Raw genomic sequence first — 14,028 nt, 5'->3', positions numbered from 1 at the left:
GCTACAGATCGCTTGGAAAACTTTAGCATTCTGCAAGCTAATTACGCTTGCAGAATGCTAAAAAAAAAACGCAAAAAAAAATAAATAAAAAAATGCGGATTTCTTGCAGAAAATTTCCGGTATTCAGGAAATTTCTGCAAGAAATCCGGACGTGTGCACATATCCTAAAATGTGGGAGGACGCCCATGCAAACATGGGGATAACAAACAAACAAACTCCTTGCAGATGTTGTCCTTGGCAGGACTTGCCAGGATCCCAGTGCTGTAAAGCATCAGTGCTTACCACTGAGATACCCTGAACTTGCTTTCATATGTGAAGAGAATGGGCCCCAATTGGCAGACCTGGTAATTTAGTTCTCTTGCGAATGCTAATTGAGCTGCGCAGTGTTGGGATGTGAGATCAAGAAGGCCCACCATCCTGTAGTAGAACCTGAAGTCTTTGTTTAGCAACTCCAAACCAGTAGCCTGCTGGAAGTCCTTTTGTAGGGCTCTCTGCTCTTTGAATTAAAGCGCAGATTCAGTATCTGCTGCTGGGTTAATGCCTTCTACAGCATGGTCTGCCACTATTCGTACTCGTGGCCTGGTATCTTCTTGAGACACAAGAAAGCCTTCTTGAGACTAAGTTTCTCCATCCTGGAGAAGCTGGGCTATCTGTGAAGCCTAAATAGGTTGTATGTACTGCCTCATACTAGTGCTGGTGTCCTTGTCATTGCTAAAACACAAACCTAAAGAAGACTAATGAAAAATAGTCACTATGAGTCACAACTTGTAAAACTATTCTTTTTGTCGGTGTTGTCTCTTTCTCTTTGGTGTACCTGTTGTCACTTTTGTTTGCACTAAAGCAGGTGAAATCGGTTCACAATGGCTTGTGCTTCCTAACTAGACAGATTGAGATAGCTGAACTAGAAGTGACTGGGGGTTCTACTGTGATGTAGACTTGTCCCTTACTACCTTTTTTTTTTGTTTAGCACTGGTGCAGTAAGTGCTCGTAACATCATGCTGCTTATGAAAAGGAAGCAAATGCGTTGTCAGGGTGTTGTCTGTGCCATGAAGGTAAATTACTTTTTTCTTTTGACTTTGAAATTATTATTTTTTATTTTTTTTTAATGTAGATAATATTTTGTTTGACCTTGTAACAACTTTGTTGTCTACAGGAAGCCTTTGGGTTCATTGAAAGGGGTGATGTTGTAAAAGAGATCTTCTTTCACTACAGTGAATTTAAGGGAGACATTGATGCCTTACAACCTGGAGATGATGTGGAATTTACAATCAAGGATCGCAATGTAAGTGAAGTGTAAAGCTGTTTTTGGCCTTGTTCTAAAGTTGTTTCCCCTCCACCCCCTAGGGCTTGCTATTTTGACACCCCAAATAACTCATCACTCACTAAGTTATTTGAGCTTTACTTTGCAGGGTAAGGAGGTTGCAACTGATGTGAGGCTCTTGGCTCCAGGAACTGTTATTTTTGAAGATATCAGCATAGAACACTTTGAAGGTGTGGTTACCAAAGTTATCCCTAAAGTACCCAATAAAAACCAGGTGAGGATAGGTCTTTTGGAAATCGATTTAAGGCCTAATTACTGCAAGTTCTTTGTACCCTTGTGTTACTTTGTGCAGTAAAATATCAGAGTGCATTTGTTTTAATTTCTCTTCTACATTCGGTTTTGATTTCCTAGAATGATCCTTTACCAGGACGTATAAAAGTTGACTTTGTGATTCCTAAAGAACTTCCTTTTGGAGACAAAGATACAAAATCCAAGGTGACCCTGCTTGAAGGCGACCATGTACGATTCAACATTTCTACAGATCGTCGGGACAAATTGGAACGTGCCACAAATATTGAAGTTCTTCTAGATACCTTCGAGTTTACGGATGAGTCCAGAGAAATGGTTAGTATTAACTACAAGCAGTCTGCATGATTTGGCTGTGTTTTTAAAATCAAGTGACAGAGAATTTTGTAAGTAATATGTTAGAAAAGGCTTAATAGGGATTGGCCACTTTACCATTCTTTTGCCAAATGTGTTGGAAACGGCATTATAAGCCACTTAAAGGGAACCTGTTACCTCCAAAAAAACGCTATTTACCTGCAGATATATTTGAGTAATCTGCAGGTTCATGGCGTTTAAACCCTGTTTAGTCAATGAACGTGTATCCTGCCGGCCCCCCTCTCTTGCAGTCATCAGGGCGGTGCAGGAAGTGATTAGTCACTGCTCACTAAGCGGCTCGCTGATCCTTCCCCTGCACACTGATAGCCTGCTCTGTAGCCTATGTGTGTACAGCGCTGCCTGTCTGTCATTGCTGGGGAGTGATTACCACCGCACTCAGTCTAGTGAGCAGTAGCTGTAACCACTTCCTGCACCGCCCCAATGACTGACTGAGAGCTGCTGCAGAGAGAATACCATCAGTTTCTCCCTTTAGCCACTGATCCAGTAAGTCGGCTACACAGGATTTAAACACTCTTTACCTGCAGGTGACAAGTCCCTCTCGGTTAAAACGCATTAATTTCCACAATCTGCCTCTGAGAAGCTCCACTTATTTAATGGAGTCTATCCACATGGTACTGTGGACCCACAACATGGCAGCCAAAGGAGTGGTCGCTGTTAAACCCCATCAACAACCTCCACTGAACACTGCATGAGTTGGTAAGCTAGTGCTGTGCATAGTGCTATTGACTGGAGGCCACTGACGGAGGGGCATGTGACCTCAGCCATTGCCAGTCAGTAGCACAGCAATAGCTTGGGAAGAGTCCGGTCACTGCATTTGTATAATTCCTCTGAAGGACGTAACAAATCAAGATCAACAGTATAAAAAAATGTGGCTTTATTTTTTCATGATTAAAACCTCTTCACATATATCGTTAGTCCATAGATAGGAACATCAACACGCTGCTGGTGCACCACAAATGCATCAGTGTTCTCTATGGACTGACGATGCATGTGAGGATGTGTAATGGTGTAAAAATAAAGCTGAAGATTGTATACCGTTTGATCTTGATTAATCCTACTTCATTCCCAGCACCATCGTCCTGAGCTGTGCTGTGTTTAGTGGAGGTTGTTGTTGGGCTTTATCTCGTGCTCTTCCTTCAGCAGCCATGCTGTGGACCAGGGAAAAAAAAAATTACCTATACCGAGAAGGGGTGTTGTTTCTCCGAGGAGGACATTGGCACAAAACCTCCTAATGTCTGTAAGTTGGTAAGTGGTTTATACTAATGCTTGCTTCACATTTGGAATAGTCCTTTAAGATACAACCAAGTTCCAGGGTTTCTGGCTGGTGACTTTCTTTTTTTACCTCCTTTTTAGTCTATCCACCTCTGCAATAGTTCTTTTGTTCTAGTGCTTTTAAATGAATGATTTTGCAAAATGTTTAGCTTTGACGCAGACCCGGGAGTCTGATAGCCAGCTGCACAAATTACTGTGTAGTCTGACTTTTTTTTTTTTTTTTTGCAGTCCTTTTCCCCAACTTTGCAAAGTCTAGCTAACCCACTAAATGGAGATTAGTGAAAATTGGCAGAAATGTGACAGGGATTTTTCTCTTTTTAAACTCTTAAAACATTGATTTGCAAAGGAGCTGAGGCCAGATTGTGTGGTTTTGTTTTTCTTTATTACCCCCCCCCCCCCTTCCCACTCCCGAGTATTTGCAGTATTTCCTGTGGCTATTTTTTATTAATGTACAGCACGTAAGGGCCATGGGCGTTAGGGCCAGGTAGACAATGTAGCTGTAGGCTGAGAACCTGGTGACTTGCATTGATGTCGCCGTTTCCCTTTCACAGGGTGTGATTGCGGCAATGAGGGATGGGTTTGGTTTTATAAAATGCGTTGATCGGGACGCAAGAATGTTCTTTCACTTCAGTGAAGTCCTGGATGGAAACCAGCTTCATATTTCAGATGAAGTGGAGTTTACTGTTGTCCCTGTAAGTAGATGTTTTCCCCCCAATCCTGTTTTCATCCTCCAGAGTCCTGAAATTTAGAAGATATATTTTTTTTTTTTGTTGTTGTTTTTTTTTTGTCCTTAAACCTTTGTTGGACATAAATTAGTGCTTTAACTTGTAAGCCTTGGACTGAGGTTTTTTAGTTGGAACACGTTCAGCTCCGGTGAAAATGTTACTAATTGTAACCAGTGAAACTGTTTTACAGGACATGCTTTCTGCCCAGAGAAATCATGCTATCAGAATTAAAAAGCTCCCCAAAGGCACCGTCTCATTCCACACCCAGTCCGATCATCGCTTCGTTGGCATCATAGAAAAAGAAGCCACTGCTGCCTCTGCCAAGTCCTCCAGCCCAAACAAAGGAAAGGAAAAGGTAATTTTGGTTTGGATTCCCTTTTTCTTTATTCATCAGTAAACCATGGTTGACATTTTTCTTACCAAATTGGACACCTTTTTAATCAGCCCCTTATGCTTTGATTGCCCGATAATCCATGAGATTGAAGGCAATAGTTCTATAATTAAGGGCCAATAGTCTATTCTGTGTCAAATCACTCCAGCTAATAGTCATCTTATTTTTTTTGTCATAGAAAAAAGAAAAGGTAAGTTGATTTAGCATGGTGTGACCGGTGGTCTTGCATAACATTTGTGATGTGCCCTTATACTACCTGAGCCAAGATCATAAAACCTTTAAGGGAACCTGTCACCCCCAAAATTGAAGATGAGGTAAGCCCACCGGCATCAGGGGCTTATCTACAGAATGCCCCCGATTGTATCCTGAAAGATGAGAAAAAGGTTAGATTATACTCACTCAGGCGCGGTCCTGGTTCTGTTCTGGTCCGATGGGAGGACCCGGACCGCGACGCCCATCTTCTTATGATGACGTCCTCTCCTTGTCTTCACTCTGCGGCTCCGGTGCAGGCGTACCTTGTCTTCCCTGTTGAGGGCAGAGCAAAGTACTGCAGTGCGCAGGCGCCGGGAAAGGTCAGAGAGGTCCGGCGCCTGCGCACTGCAGTTCTTTGCTCTGCCCTCAACAGGGTAGACAAAGTGCCTTGGAGCCGCAGAGTTAAGACAAGAAGAGGACGTCATCCTATGAAGATGGGGGGCCTCAGACCGGACCGCAGCGGGGACCGCCCCTGAGTGAGTATAATCTAACCTTTTTCTCATCTTTCAGGATACATGGATACATCGGAGGCTTATCTACAGCATTCTAGAATGCTGTAGATAAGACCCTGATGCCGGTGGGCTTAGCTTATCTTCGATTTTGGGGGTGACAGGTTCCCTTTAATATGTAGCAAGTTTCTGCAAGTGACTGTGTTTAAGCGCGCATTAGTGTGTATATGGAGAGACCAGTCAATCGCCTCTAGCAGTGCCAGGGAAAGCCAGCCGTGGGCAGTGTCACACTTGTCCAGTCTCTGGCTGGGGTCTCTAGCCAGGTCTTCCCACTGTTTTCTTGGATATACTGGCGAGTTTCAGAGAAAAGTATATGTGGCCGCAATCACAGCCAGGCTCTGATCCATGCTGCCCGTGACTTGTTCAGCATGGTCTGCTGATGTTATCCTTTTTAAAATTACAAAATTGTCAGATCTTTTACTTGAATATGCCCTAGTAACTTTAGGTCAACCAATCCCCCCGACCTCTACTTTGTATTAATAAACAGGCATTTATGGACAAGTGTTAGTTGGCACATCCTCCAAAAATCTTCATGTTTGGCGGACATCTTGTGTATGACCACCCTTAGCTGTAATGTTTGAGACCGTTCACCTTTTTAAAGAGCACCTTATTAGCTGTTGGGTACTACCTATTTTTGTCAGATCAGTGGTGGGTGCTCTGGACCCCACCAATCTACTACTATTATTGGTACAGTCCAATTCACAAAGTAACTGAACCCCATATTTTACTGACTTGGCACATTCTCATTGGTTTGTGACCTGAAGTTTCTACAAGTGGCCGGCCGTAAGGTTACTATGCTTAATTACGGCTAGCTCAAGAATTTGGTGCATGTTTAAATCCCGCTCCCCCCTTGTAAAGGGTGATGATGATCCCATTTTCACAGCATGACCGTTTCACAACTGTTAGCGCAATGGAGTGTCTAGACCAAAAACTGCGTTGCATGTAATAACCAATCACGTCACAATTCTCGTTTTACTAAAGCAGCTTAAAGAAAAAAAAGCTGATCTCTGGTTGGTTGGTGTGGGTACAAGATAGGTTTTTCTTCTAGACTCTCTTGATAAGTGAGGCCCTATAAAATATTTTGGAGCTGCCTAGTGTTGTATCCAGTTTTCCATAACTCAAGTGAATGGAGACTGATGTGAAGCGAAGGCCTGTGCGTCTGATGGGTTATCTCCGCATATAATGTATTCACTGCATGGAAATCTTTCAGGAGATCTCTACTAATATCACAAAGCTCCGGCGTTCCATGACCTGTGCATACTTGTAGTAGCTGACTGTAATTTGAGGTTATGGTACCATGCGTCCCACAGGAGCCGTGCAGACCCCAAAGTGAAGGGGTTATGTCGTAAAGACAACCGCTGTCCTGGTATCCCACGTGGGGTCTCCTGCTCAGTGTCCCTTCTAATTGCCAGCTCGTCGGTGCATTACATGAGCAGCTATTTGTTGTAAAAGGCATCTATGCAATTTTTCCTGCTGGTGGGAAATGTCTGAACCAGTGTTCTGCAGTCAACAACTTGTCTTCATTAGACAGACGACCATGCTTGCTAGACTGTGACCACACTGGAGAAAATGACTATATTGTTTGTTAATGGCGGCCATAATGTATGGTATTATTTGGGATTAAAGTAACGTACCAAAATGTGTCCAGATCCTGGGTCCTTCACCCTCCTGATAAGTCGTATAACTATTGCCTGTCCCTCGTGTAGTAATCGTGACACGTTCTCCGCTTATGACGCTGGTTTGGACTAGATTGAATACAGGTCATCAACGCTAAAAATGCCGGTGGAAAAACCCATTGTGTGACACAATAAGCGTTTCAGGGGCTGTTAAGGAAGTACGTTTTTATTGTGGAATGGAGCAGACTAACAAGTAATCTATAGTTTTACTTGTTCTGCAAAACTTTATTCATGGTTCATGTATAAATGCAATGTGTTTTACTTCCATAGGAAGGGGAGGAAGGGATCATCTCGTATGAAGACTGTGGTATAAGACTTACTGTGTCTTATCACCTGAAAGATCTGGAAGGGTCCCCTCCTCCGCAAGTTGGAGACAAGGTAAGTTTCTCAAAGCGTTTTGCTGCTGTCATACAGATGTTTAATAGTGATGCGCTAAACTCCCCCTGCTTCTTCATAATGAGACAGTCTTGGTGCATGTTGTATAAATTAACCCCCACACTCCCGAATGGCTGATTATTTGGGGATTTGAAGGGACAGTAATTTTCGCCATCCAACTGTGAAGTTCTGCTGTAAAAATGTATCGCGCTGTAGGGGTGCCAAATCGGGGAGGAGCATTATAAAGAAAACTTCATCCTTGGCCATTTAACCCTTCAAATTAAGCACTGAGGAATAATCTAATGGTGGCATTTCTGTGCAGATTAAAAGGAACATTGTGGAATATCTGGACTAGTTTTTCACATCAGGTTTTCTTTCTTCAGGTAGAGTTCAGCATTTGTGAAACAAAAAGGACCGGTCAGCAGAGCGCAGTTACCATGAAAGTTCTCGGCCGGAGTTCCAGCAGTAAAAGGTTTCATGGTTACGTGGCCACACTAAAAGATAACTTTGGATTCATTGAGACTGCAAATCACGATAAAGAAATCTTCTTTCACTACAGGTAATTCTTACCCGGAAGGCTTACAGTGCTAAAATGTCCACTTGAACACTATAAAGCTTGCATTTCTTTTATTTGTAGTGAGTATTCTGGAGATGTGGATAAGCTTGAGCTAGGAGATAGGGTGGAGTACTGCTTGTCCAAAGGAAAAGGAAACAAGATCAGTGCAGAAAGGGTCACCAAGGTCCACCAAGGTAAGACTGGATCTGGATTCTTCATGCTGTTCTGGCTGTCTACCAATGTATAGATAGGACTAAAAAATAACTTGCTCTTGTAGGCATTACTGTTGTCCAGGAGTGGTCTAATATCTTTTCTCTTTGTTATCATTAGTTAACGGGTCAACTGATGAAGTTGATCCAATAGTGTACTGGGGTAAAGTAGTCCGACCCTTACGAAGTGTAGATCCAACACAGACTGAATACCAGGGTATGATAGAACTTCTAGAAGAGGGTAAGTATCCGTTACAGCTTTTCCTTGTTTGCGTTCTGAAGCCGTATATTCTTTCTGACTTATAGTAGTAAAGTCTCATTCACACTTGTAACTTGATTTAGTTCCATTTACTTAGCCCCTAATACAGAGGAAATTTTTTTTTTTATTCTTTTTTTAAAGAAATTATGCCCATACCGGTTTTGTAGAAGTCTTTCTGCATGCCAAAAACTCTTTAAGTTCTATGCATTGCCATATACATACTTTATTGTTCAATTATATGCCTTAAAAGTCCAGATTCTGAAGTCCACCGCCGCACGACCAGCTCTACCCTCTCCTAGTGTATCCTCACCCATCCCCTGTAGACTGTGAGTCCTCGCAGGCAGGGTCCTCCTTCCTCCTGTATTTGTGTATGCCTTGTATTGCTTATGTATGTTGTGCTTGTCTATATATGCCCCTTTTCACATGTAAAGCGCCATGGAATAAATGGCGCTATGTAAATTAATAATATTATTAATAATGTGTGTAATCTGTAATATTGAAGGAAAATGGAAATTCACATGAACTCTACAGCATGAAGAACAATAGTGTTCCATGTCTATAAATCACTCCCTATCTTATTAGGCAAATGTAAATGAAGTCTAATTAGCAGCCTTTCTAAGTAAAGGTTATAGTCTTTCTGGTTAATGGGGTTCATCTATTCATGTAATAAATTTATTATTATTATTTTTTTTTTTCTTCGATTTATAGTAGTGGACAAACAAAAGATAGCAGAAGAGACTCCTGAACAAGCTGAGGAAGCAGAAGCTGAAGCCAGCACTGAAACCAACAAGCAAGGTCAGTCTTCCTTCTGCCTGTGCTCCCCTAACCCATGAAGGTATCAGTTCTGGCACCCCAAAGGCAAGCAAACCTGGTGGCTTTTGGGGATTTGCAGGAACAGTCAAGTAAATAAGAACATATTATTCTTTTGGGACAGCACCTTTTTAATGACTTTGGCATTAAAGTCTTAGTATTTAAGTATTAGTACAGTGAGCGTCAATGAGTTTAATAAAATGTCTAATTAAAATACTTGTGGGGAAAAAGTGTGGTTATTGGAGGGCACAAATCTGCGTCCTGCCCCATCTATTACACATTCCTTCCATTAATATAATAGTTAATGAAACAAAAAATTAGATGGGTATGTGCTCATCAAATTAAATCATAAAAGGAGTTACTACTTGAACAACCTATTCTCAAGTCGCCTTTCCTCTTGTAAAGTAAAATCAAATAAATCTCAAATAGCCCAAGTTTATATTTTACTATATAGTTAAGGTTCCTATGAGGCACATATGAAGTATATGAAAAAAGTGCCAGGACCAAGGTGCAACATTGTCTTTGCACCTGCATTTTGGACATCTGCTTTGATTATATTGTATGTGTGTTTAATTTTATTCAATAAAAGTATGGTCCGTGTCGCACCTTGTCCCTGGCACCTCATCCTCCTCCCCCTCCCCTTTTTCCTTGTAAAATGATAGCTACCTTCCTCTGGCTCTGTTCCAGTGGTGACTGCTCAGTCTTTCCTGGGGCTTGTGTAACATTGTCATGTGATCCCTTTGGATAATCGGAGCTGACTTCACTCTCCCCGCCTACGGACATCCTTCCTAAGGATGAATGTGTTACTTGCAAGGTCGGGGAGAGTGAAGCCAGCGGATTGGTCCGAGGGATATCGAGACATAACCATGTTCTGCGATCCCCAGGATAGCCAGTGCCAAGTAGTGGACCAACCCCGTTTATGCCGAACTGTGTTGTGGGACTCGCAACAATGGCAATTGTTGGCTGCCTACTAAAATATTGTACAGATGCTGACCTTTTTTATATTGTCTCAGCTAGCATGAAAGGACGCCTTTTTCCCTTTGGCATCGTGGGAATGGTAAATAAAGCCGATTGTCTACAGAAAGGTGAAACCGTCAAGTTCCAGCTCTGTGTTCTAAGCCAGAATGGGCAGACCATGGCCTGCAACATTGAGCCCCTCCGCCGGGGTACTGTTGAGTGTGTTAAAGATCAGGTGAATATCCTTTTTTTTTCTCCTCCATAAGCTCGCGTAATAGTGTAGTCTATAATATTGATGGCTCTTCAACAATTTAAAACAGCTCTTTAGACAGACATTCATTTTGGTTACCGCTGGGCTGCACAGAATTTTACTTAATTGACATCTACAATTTAAGACCTGTGGCTGTTGATTGCAGCCATCATGTATATCAAACTTGTACCACTACTGTCTTAAAGTAGCGCAGGCAAACTTGCCACAGATCACTGCACAGTACTCAAATCGCTGGATGATGGTTTGAAAACTCCATCAGCATCCTGTGGAAGCCACCATTTTACATGTGGTTGATTTCAAAACACTACATTATTCTTTGCAGATCTTGCTATATCTGCCTTGTGGTGGAAAATATTCTGCCCCATCAGGGCTAGCCCTTACCGTTTTACACATGTATGGTCTTAACGGCTTGAGCTTAATTCTCTGGTGAGGAGTAAGAAATCATTATTTTATTATGCCTTTAATACCAGGGTACTGTTAATGCATAAGGTACAATTAAAATAACTAAACCAATCAAAGTGACAGAGGACCGTCCCTGCAAAGGCTGCCCATTTACAGGGGAGGGGGTAATAGAAATGCTAGCATTTTTGTCATCTTTGACTTCCACGTTTTCTTTTTTTTTTAATGCAGGAGTGTGATGCGTTAATGCAATTTTGACTTTTTTCTATCACTTCTATTTTTGTTTTCTTAGTTTGGGTTCATTAACTATGAAATTGGTGACAGCAAGAAACTCTTTTTCCATGTAAAAGAGATACAAGATGGAGTGGAGCTGCAGGCTGGGGACGAGGTGGAGTTCTCCGTTATTCTAAATCAGAGAACTGGGAAATGCAGTGGTTGTAATGTTACACTGATCAGGTAAATGATGACTCATCATGAGTCCTACATGTTTAAGTGATGGTGTACAAGGATTCAAGAAGGCTAGATATACCTGGGGGGTGCACCTATACAAGTTATCTGACAATGGTTATAACCCCCAAAGTTAATCTTTAAATCAAAGGGTCTGTACAAATGTCAGTTGGGTTGGGGGAGGGGAGCAGTGTTGGCATTCACTGGGTGACATCTCAAGGTCTGAATAACATAGTTTAGAATTTCTCCAACATGTCGATTTGGGTGTCATTAAAACGTTGGCCTCAAGTCACTTAAAACAGTTAAACACTTGAATATTTTGTCATCCTCTTGCAGTAAAGGCCCCGAGCTGGTGGCAGCTCCTCGCCCAGATAGATTAGTGAGTCGTCTGAAGAGTATAACATTGGATGATGCCAGTGCTCCTCGTCTCATGGTCGTGCGTCAGCCAAGAGGCCCAGATAACACAAAAGTAAGTTTATTTGTTTGCTACATAAATTAAGATCCGAAGGACAATTGTAACTGTAAAAGCCAGTTACATGGGTTGAAAAAAGGTTTCTACACCATTTTTTTTTTTTTTTTTTCTGATCACTAAATTATTTTTAACCCACTGTTTCTATAGTTTTTTTTTTAAAAGCTGTTAGTGTCTGCCATTACTACCTCTTGTGGTCGGCATTCCACAGTCTGACTGCTCTAACTGTAAAGAACCCTTTCCTGTTTGGCTGCCAGAATCTCCTTTCTTCCACCCGTAATGAGTGCCCCCTGGTCCTTAGTATGGTCTTTGGGAGGAATCGGTCATGTGCCAAACCTCCTGTACTGACCATACATATTTATACATAGAAAAAAAAGACGCTTCACAGGAGATCTCATTTATAAGCTAAACAAACCCAGTTTCCAACCTTCCGTCTCTTGTAGTAATCTAGTTGCCCGCCTTTGAACTCACTGTAAGTTCTGAATATCCTTTTTGAAAGTGATGATATTAGTTCAAAGCCTAATCTAGTGTTAAATATTAAAATGCAGAACTACAGAAAAGCTGCCAATTTTCAAAATCTAAGGGATTTAGTCTCTACATAAAAAAGCAGCAAAGATATTAAAATGTATTGAAACTCCAGGTATGTAATAAAGTTGAATATAAAGATGTTTTTTTTTTTTTTCCCCTAATTGCTTTCCTCATTTGTCTCACAGGGATTCGACATAGAGCGAAAGATCCGTCAAGCTGGTGTCATCGACTAATTTGCTTTATTTTCTTGCTTTTGGTTTTTCCCCATCTGGTAAAAAGCACATTACCTAAAAGTGTGATCAAATCGAGGGATGTTTTTGAAGAGCAAAATCTATTTGCACCCCCAAGAAAATGTGTTCTGTTAGTTACATCCGTTTTAAAAAAATAAATAAATAAATAAAAAATTCCATCTTGCACTCGTCGGGAAAATCCAGAACAAATCCTTTTTAAATTATGCACATTTGCAAGTGAGGAGTTAAGATGGAGCCTTTGTGTTTTTTTTTTTTTTTTTTGTCTTAAGAAGCTTGATTTGAGTTTTGCATCTTTAAAGTAACATTTTTTTTTTTTCCCTCACCCATGCCCATCTTCCCCTTTCTTATCAAATAGAATAATTCATGACTTTACCCTTCAAAGCTTTGTACCTGATACTGTTTAGGATATATTCTACCTCCGATAGTTGCAAACTTTGATTTGATTTTATTTTCTCTTCCCATCCGTCAGAGGACCACATAGTAATGGTGGAATATGTTCTATTCAGCCACTCATTTTCTCCATCTAGTGACAGCCAAATGTTTTTTTTTTTTATATATATATCAGATTTGAATATTTTAATTCAAATGTATGAACGAAAGCGGTTAGATTCTAAAAGCATTTTATTTTTTTTCTTTGTGTTTTTTTTTTTTTTTTTTTGTAAGCAAGTGACTTTGGAAATGCAGATATCCGCAGAGGTGACATGTGCCATCAGTGTGAAGGTTAAAAAAAAAAAAAAATTGAAAACGCACAGTTTGTTTTGTTTTCTTGTGTTCTTGCTGCTAAGACACAGCAGCTACAAAATGTAGAAATTCAAAAGGAAGAAAATGTGCCTGAACTGTGTGGTTAATTTCTATTCTTTTTTTTCTTTCTTTTTTTTATATCCTTCGTTCCTAAAAGTCTACAGGAACTACTCATTATACGGTTAATAATTGCATTGCTGTATGCATCAAGGTAAATACAAACTTGGTACCTTTTTTTTTTTTTTTTTTTACCTTCCACTACCTGAAGCAGGCTGCTCACTCAACCATGGGTAGTCTTTTTTTACTTTTGATTTTTTTTTTTTCTCCTTGCCTGTTAGGTAATTTATTTCCTAAGTGTTAACCAGGAAGATCAAGAACTTTTTTTTTTTTTTTTTTTCTTTTTTTCTTTTTTTCCTCTGGGTTGATGGAAGTTATTGGCATTTGTTCCTTCTTCCTTTTTCTTTCTTCTCTTCTTTTTTTTTTTTTTTTTTTATTTTTTTTTATAAATATATAAAGCTTTTCCCTTCACTGCTCTTTTTCATTTCTGGTTACTTATGCTGAAGACTTCTTACATTTGTAAAAACAAAACTTGGCTCTGATATTTTTTTTTTTTTTCTGTTTAATGGCAAAAAATGAAATTGAAAAATAGAATAAAGTTTTACCAATTAATTTTGAAATAATGTCTTCCTTTTGGTGACCAAGTTTTGAGCTGAAAATGTTAATTCTCATTTTATCGATTTATCCATCTATAAAATCTTTAACCCCTTCCCGAACTGTGACGCCTATGTGGCGCCATGGAGGGATCGCGTCCCTGCAGATCGGGTGAAAGGGTTAACTCCAATTTCACCTGATCTGCAGGGTTCACCCCCCAACCCCCCCGTGGCTACGATCGCTCTGATTGGCTGTTGAAAGTGAAGCAGCCAATCAGAGCGATTTGTAATATTTCACCTATGAAAACTGGTGAAATATTACAATCCAGCCATGACCGA

At 40.6% G+C, this 14,028-nt stretch overlaps 1 protein-coding gene across 5 annotated transcripts in view; it reads left to right on the top strand.

Moving 5' to 3' along the window:
* CSDE1 (cold shock domain containing E1) overlaps nucleotides 1-13,708 on the top strand; it is a 54,468-nt gene extending 40,760 nt beyond the window's left edge. For 3 of the 5 annotated variants that reach the window (XM_077294977.1, XM_077294976.1, XM_077294975.1), the window contains 15 exons: nucleotides 968-1,052; nucleotides 1,154-1,282; nucleotides 1,410-1,535; nucleotides 1,673-1,885; nucleotides 3,766-3,906; nucleotides 4,130-4,294; nucleotides 7,038-7,145; nucleotides 7,526-7,701; nucleotides 7,780-7,892; nucleotides 8,029-8,148; nucleotides 8,875-8,961; nucleotides 9,990-10,168; nucleotides 10,896-11,059; nucleotides 11,387-11,519; nucleotides 12,233-13,708. In XM_077294977.1, coding sequence (XP_077151092.1) covers nucleotides 968-1,052; nucleotides 1,154-1,282; nucleotides 1,410-1,535; nucleotides 1,673-1,885; nucleotides 3,766-3,906; nucleotides 4,130-4,294; nucleotides 7,038-7,145; nucleotides 7,526-7,701; nucleotides 7,780-7,892; nucleotides 8,029-8,148; nucleotides 8,875-8,961; nucleotides 9,990-10,168; nucleotides 10,896-11,059; nucleotides 11,387-11,519; nucleotides 12,233-12,280 — 1,987 coding nt within the window. In that variant the 3' untranslated portion in view covers nucleotides 12,281-13,708. The remainder of the gene's footprint in view (nucleotides 1-967; nucleotides 1,053-1,153; nucleotides 1,283-1,409; nucleotides 1,536-1,672; nucleotides 1,886-3,765; nucleotides 3,907-4,129; nucleotides 4,295-7,037; nucleotides 7,146-7,525; nucleotides 7,702-7,779; nucleotides 7,893-8,028; nucleotides 8,149-8,874; nucleotides 8,962-9,989; nucleotides 10,169-10,895; nucleotides 11,060-11,386; nucleotides 11,520-12,232) is intronic. The other 2 variants (XM_077294979.1, XM_077294978.1) reach the window with 1 other exon arrangement.
* Nucleotides 13,709-14,028: the final 320 nt, after the last annotated feature.

The sequence above is a fragment of the Ranitomeya variabilis genome, chromosome 3, assembly GCF_051348905.1.
Source record: "Ranitomeya variabilis isolate aRanVar5 chromosome 3, aRanVar5.hap1, whole genome shotgun sequence".
Lineage (NCBI taxonomy): Eukaryota > Metazoa > Chordata > Amphibia > Anura > Dendrobatidae > Ranitomeya > Ranitomeya variabilis.
This window is presented reverse-complemented; position numbering and strand designations above follow the sequence as displayed.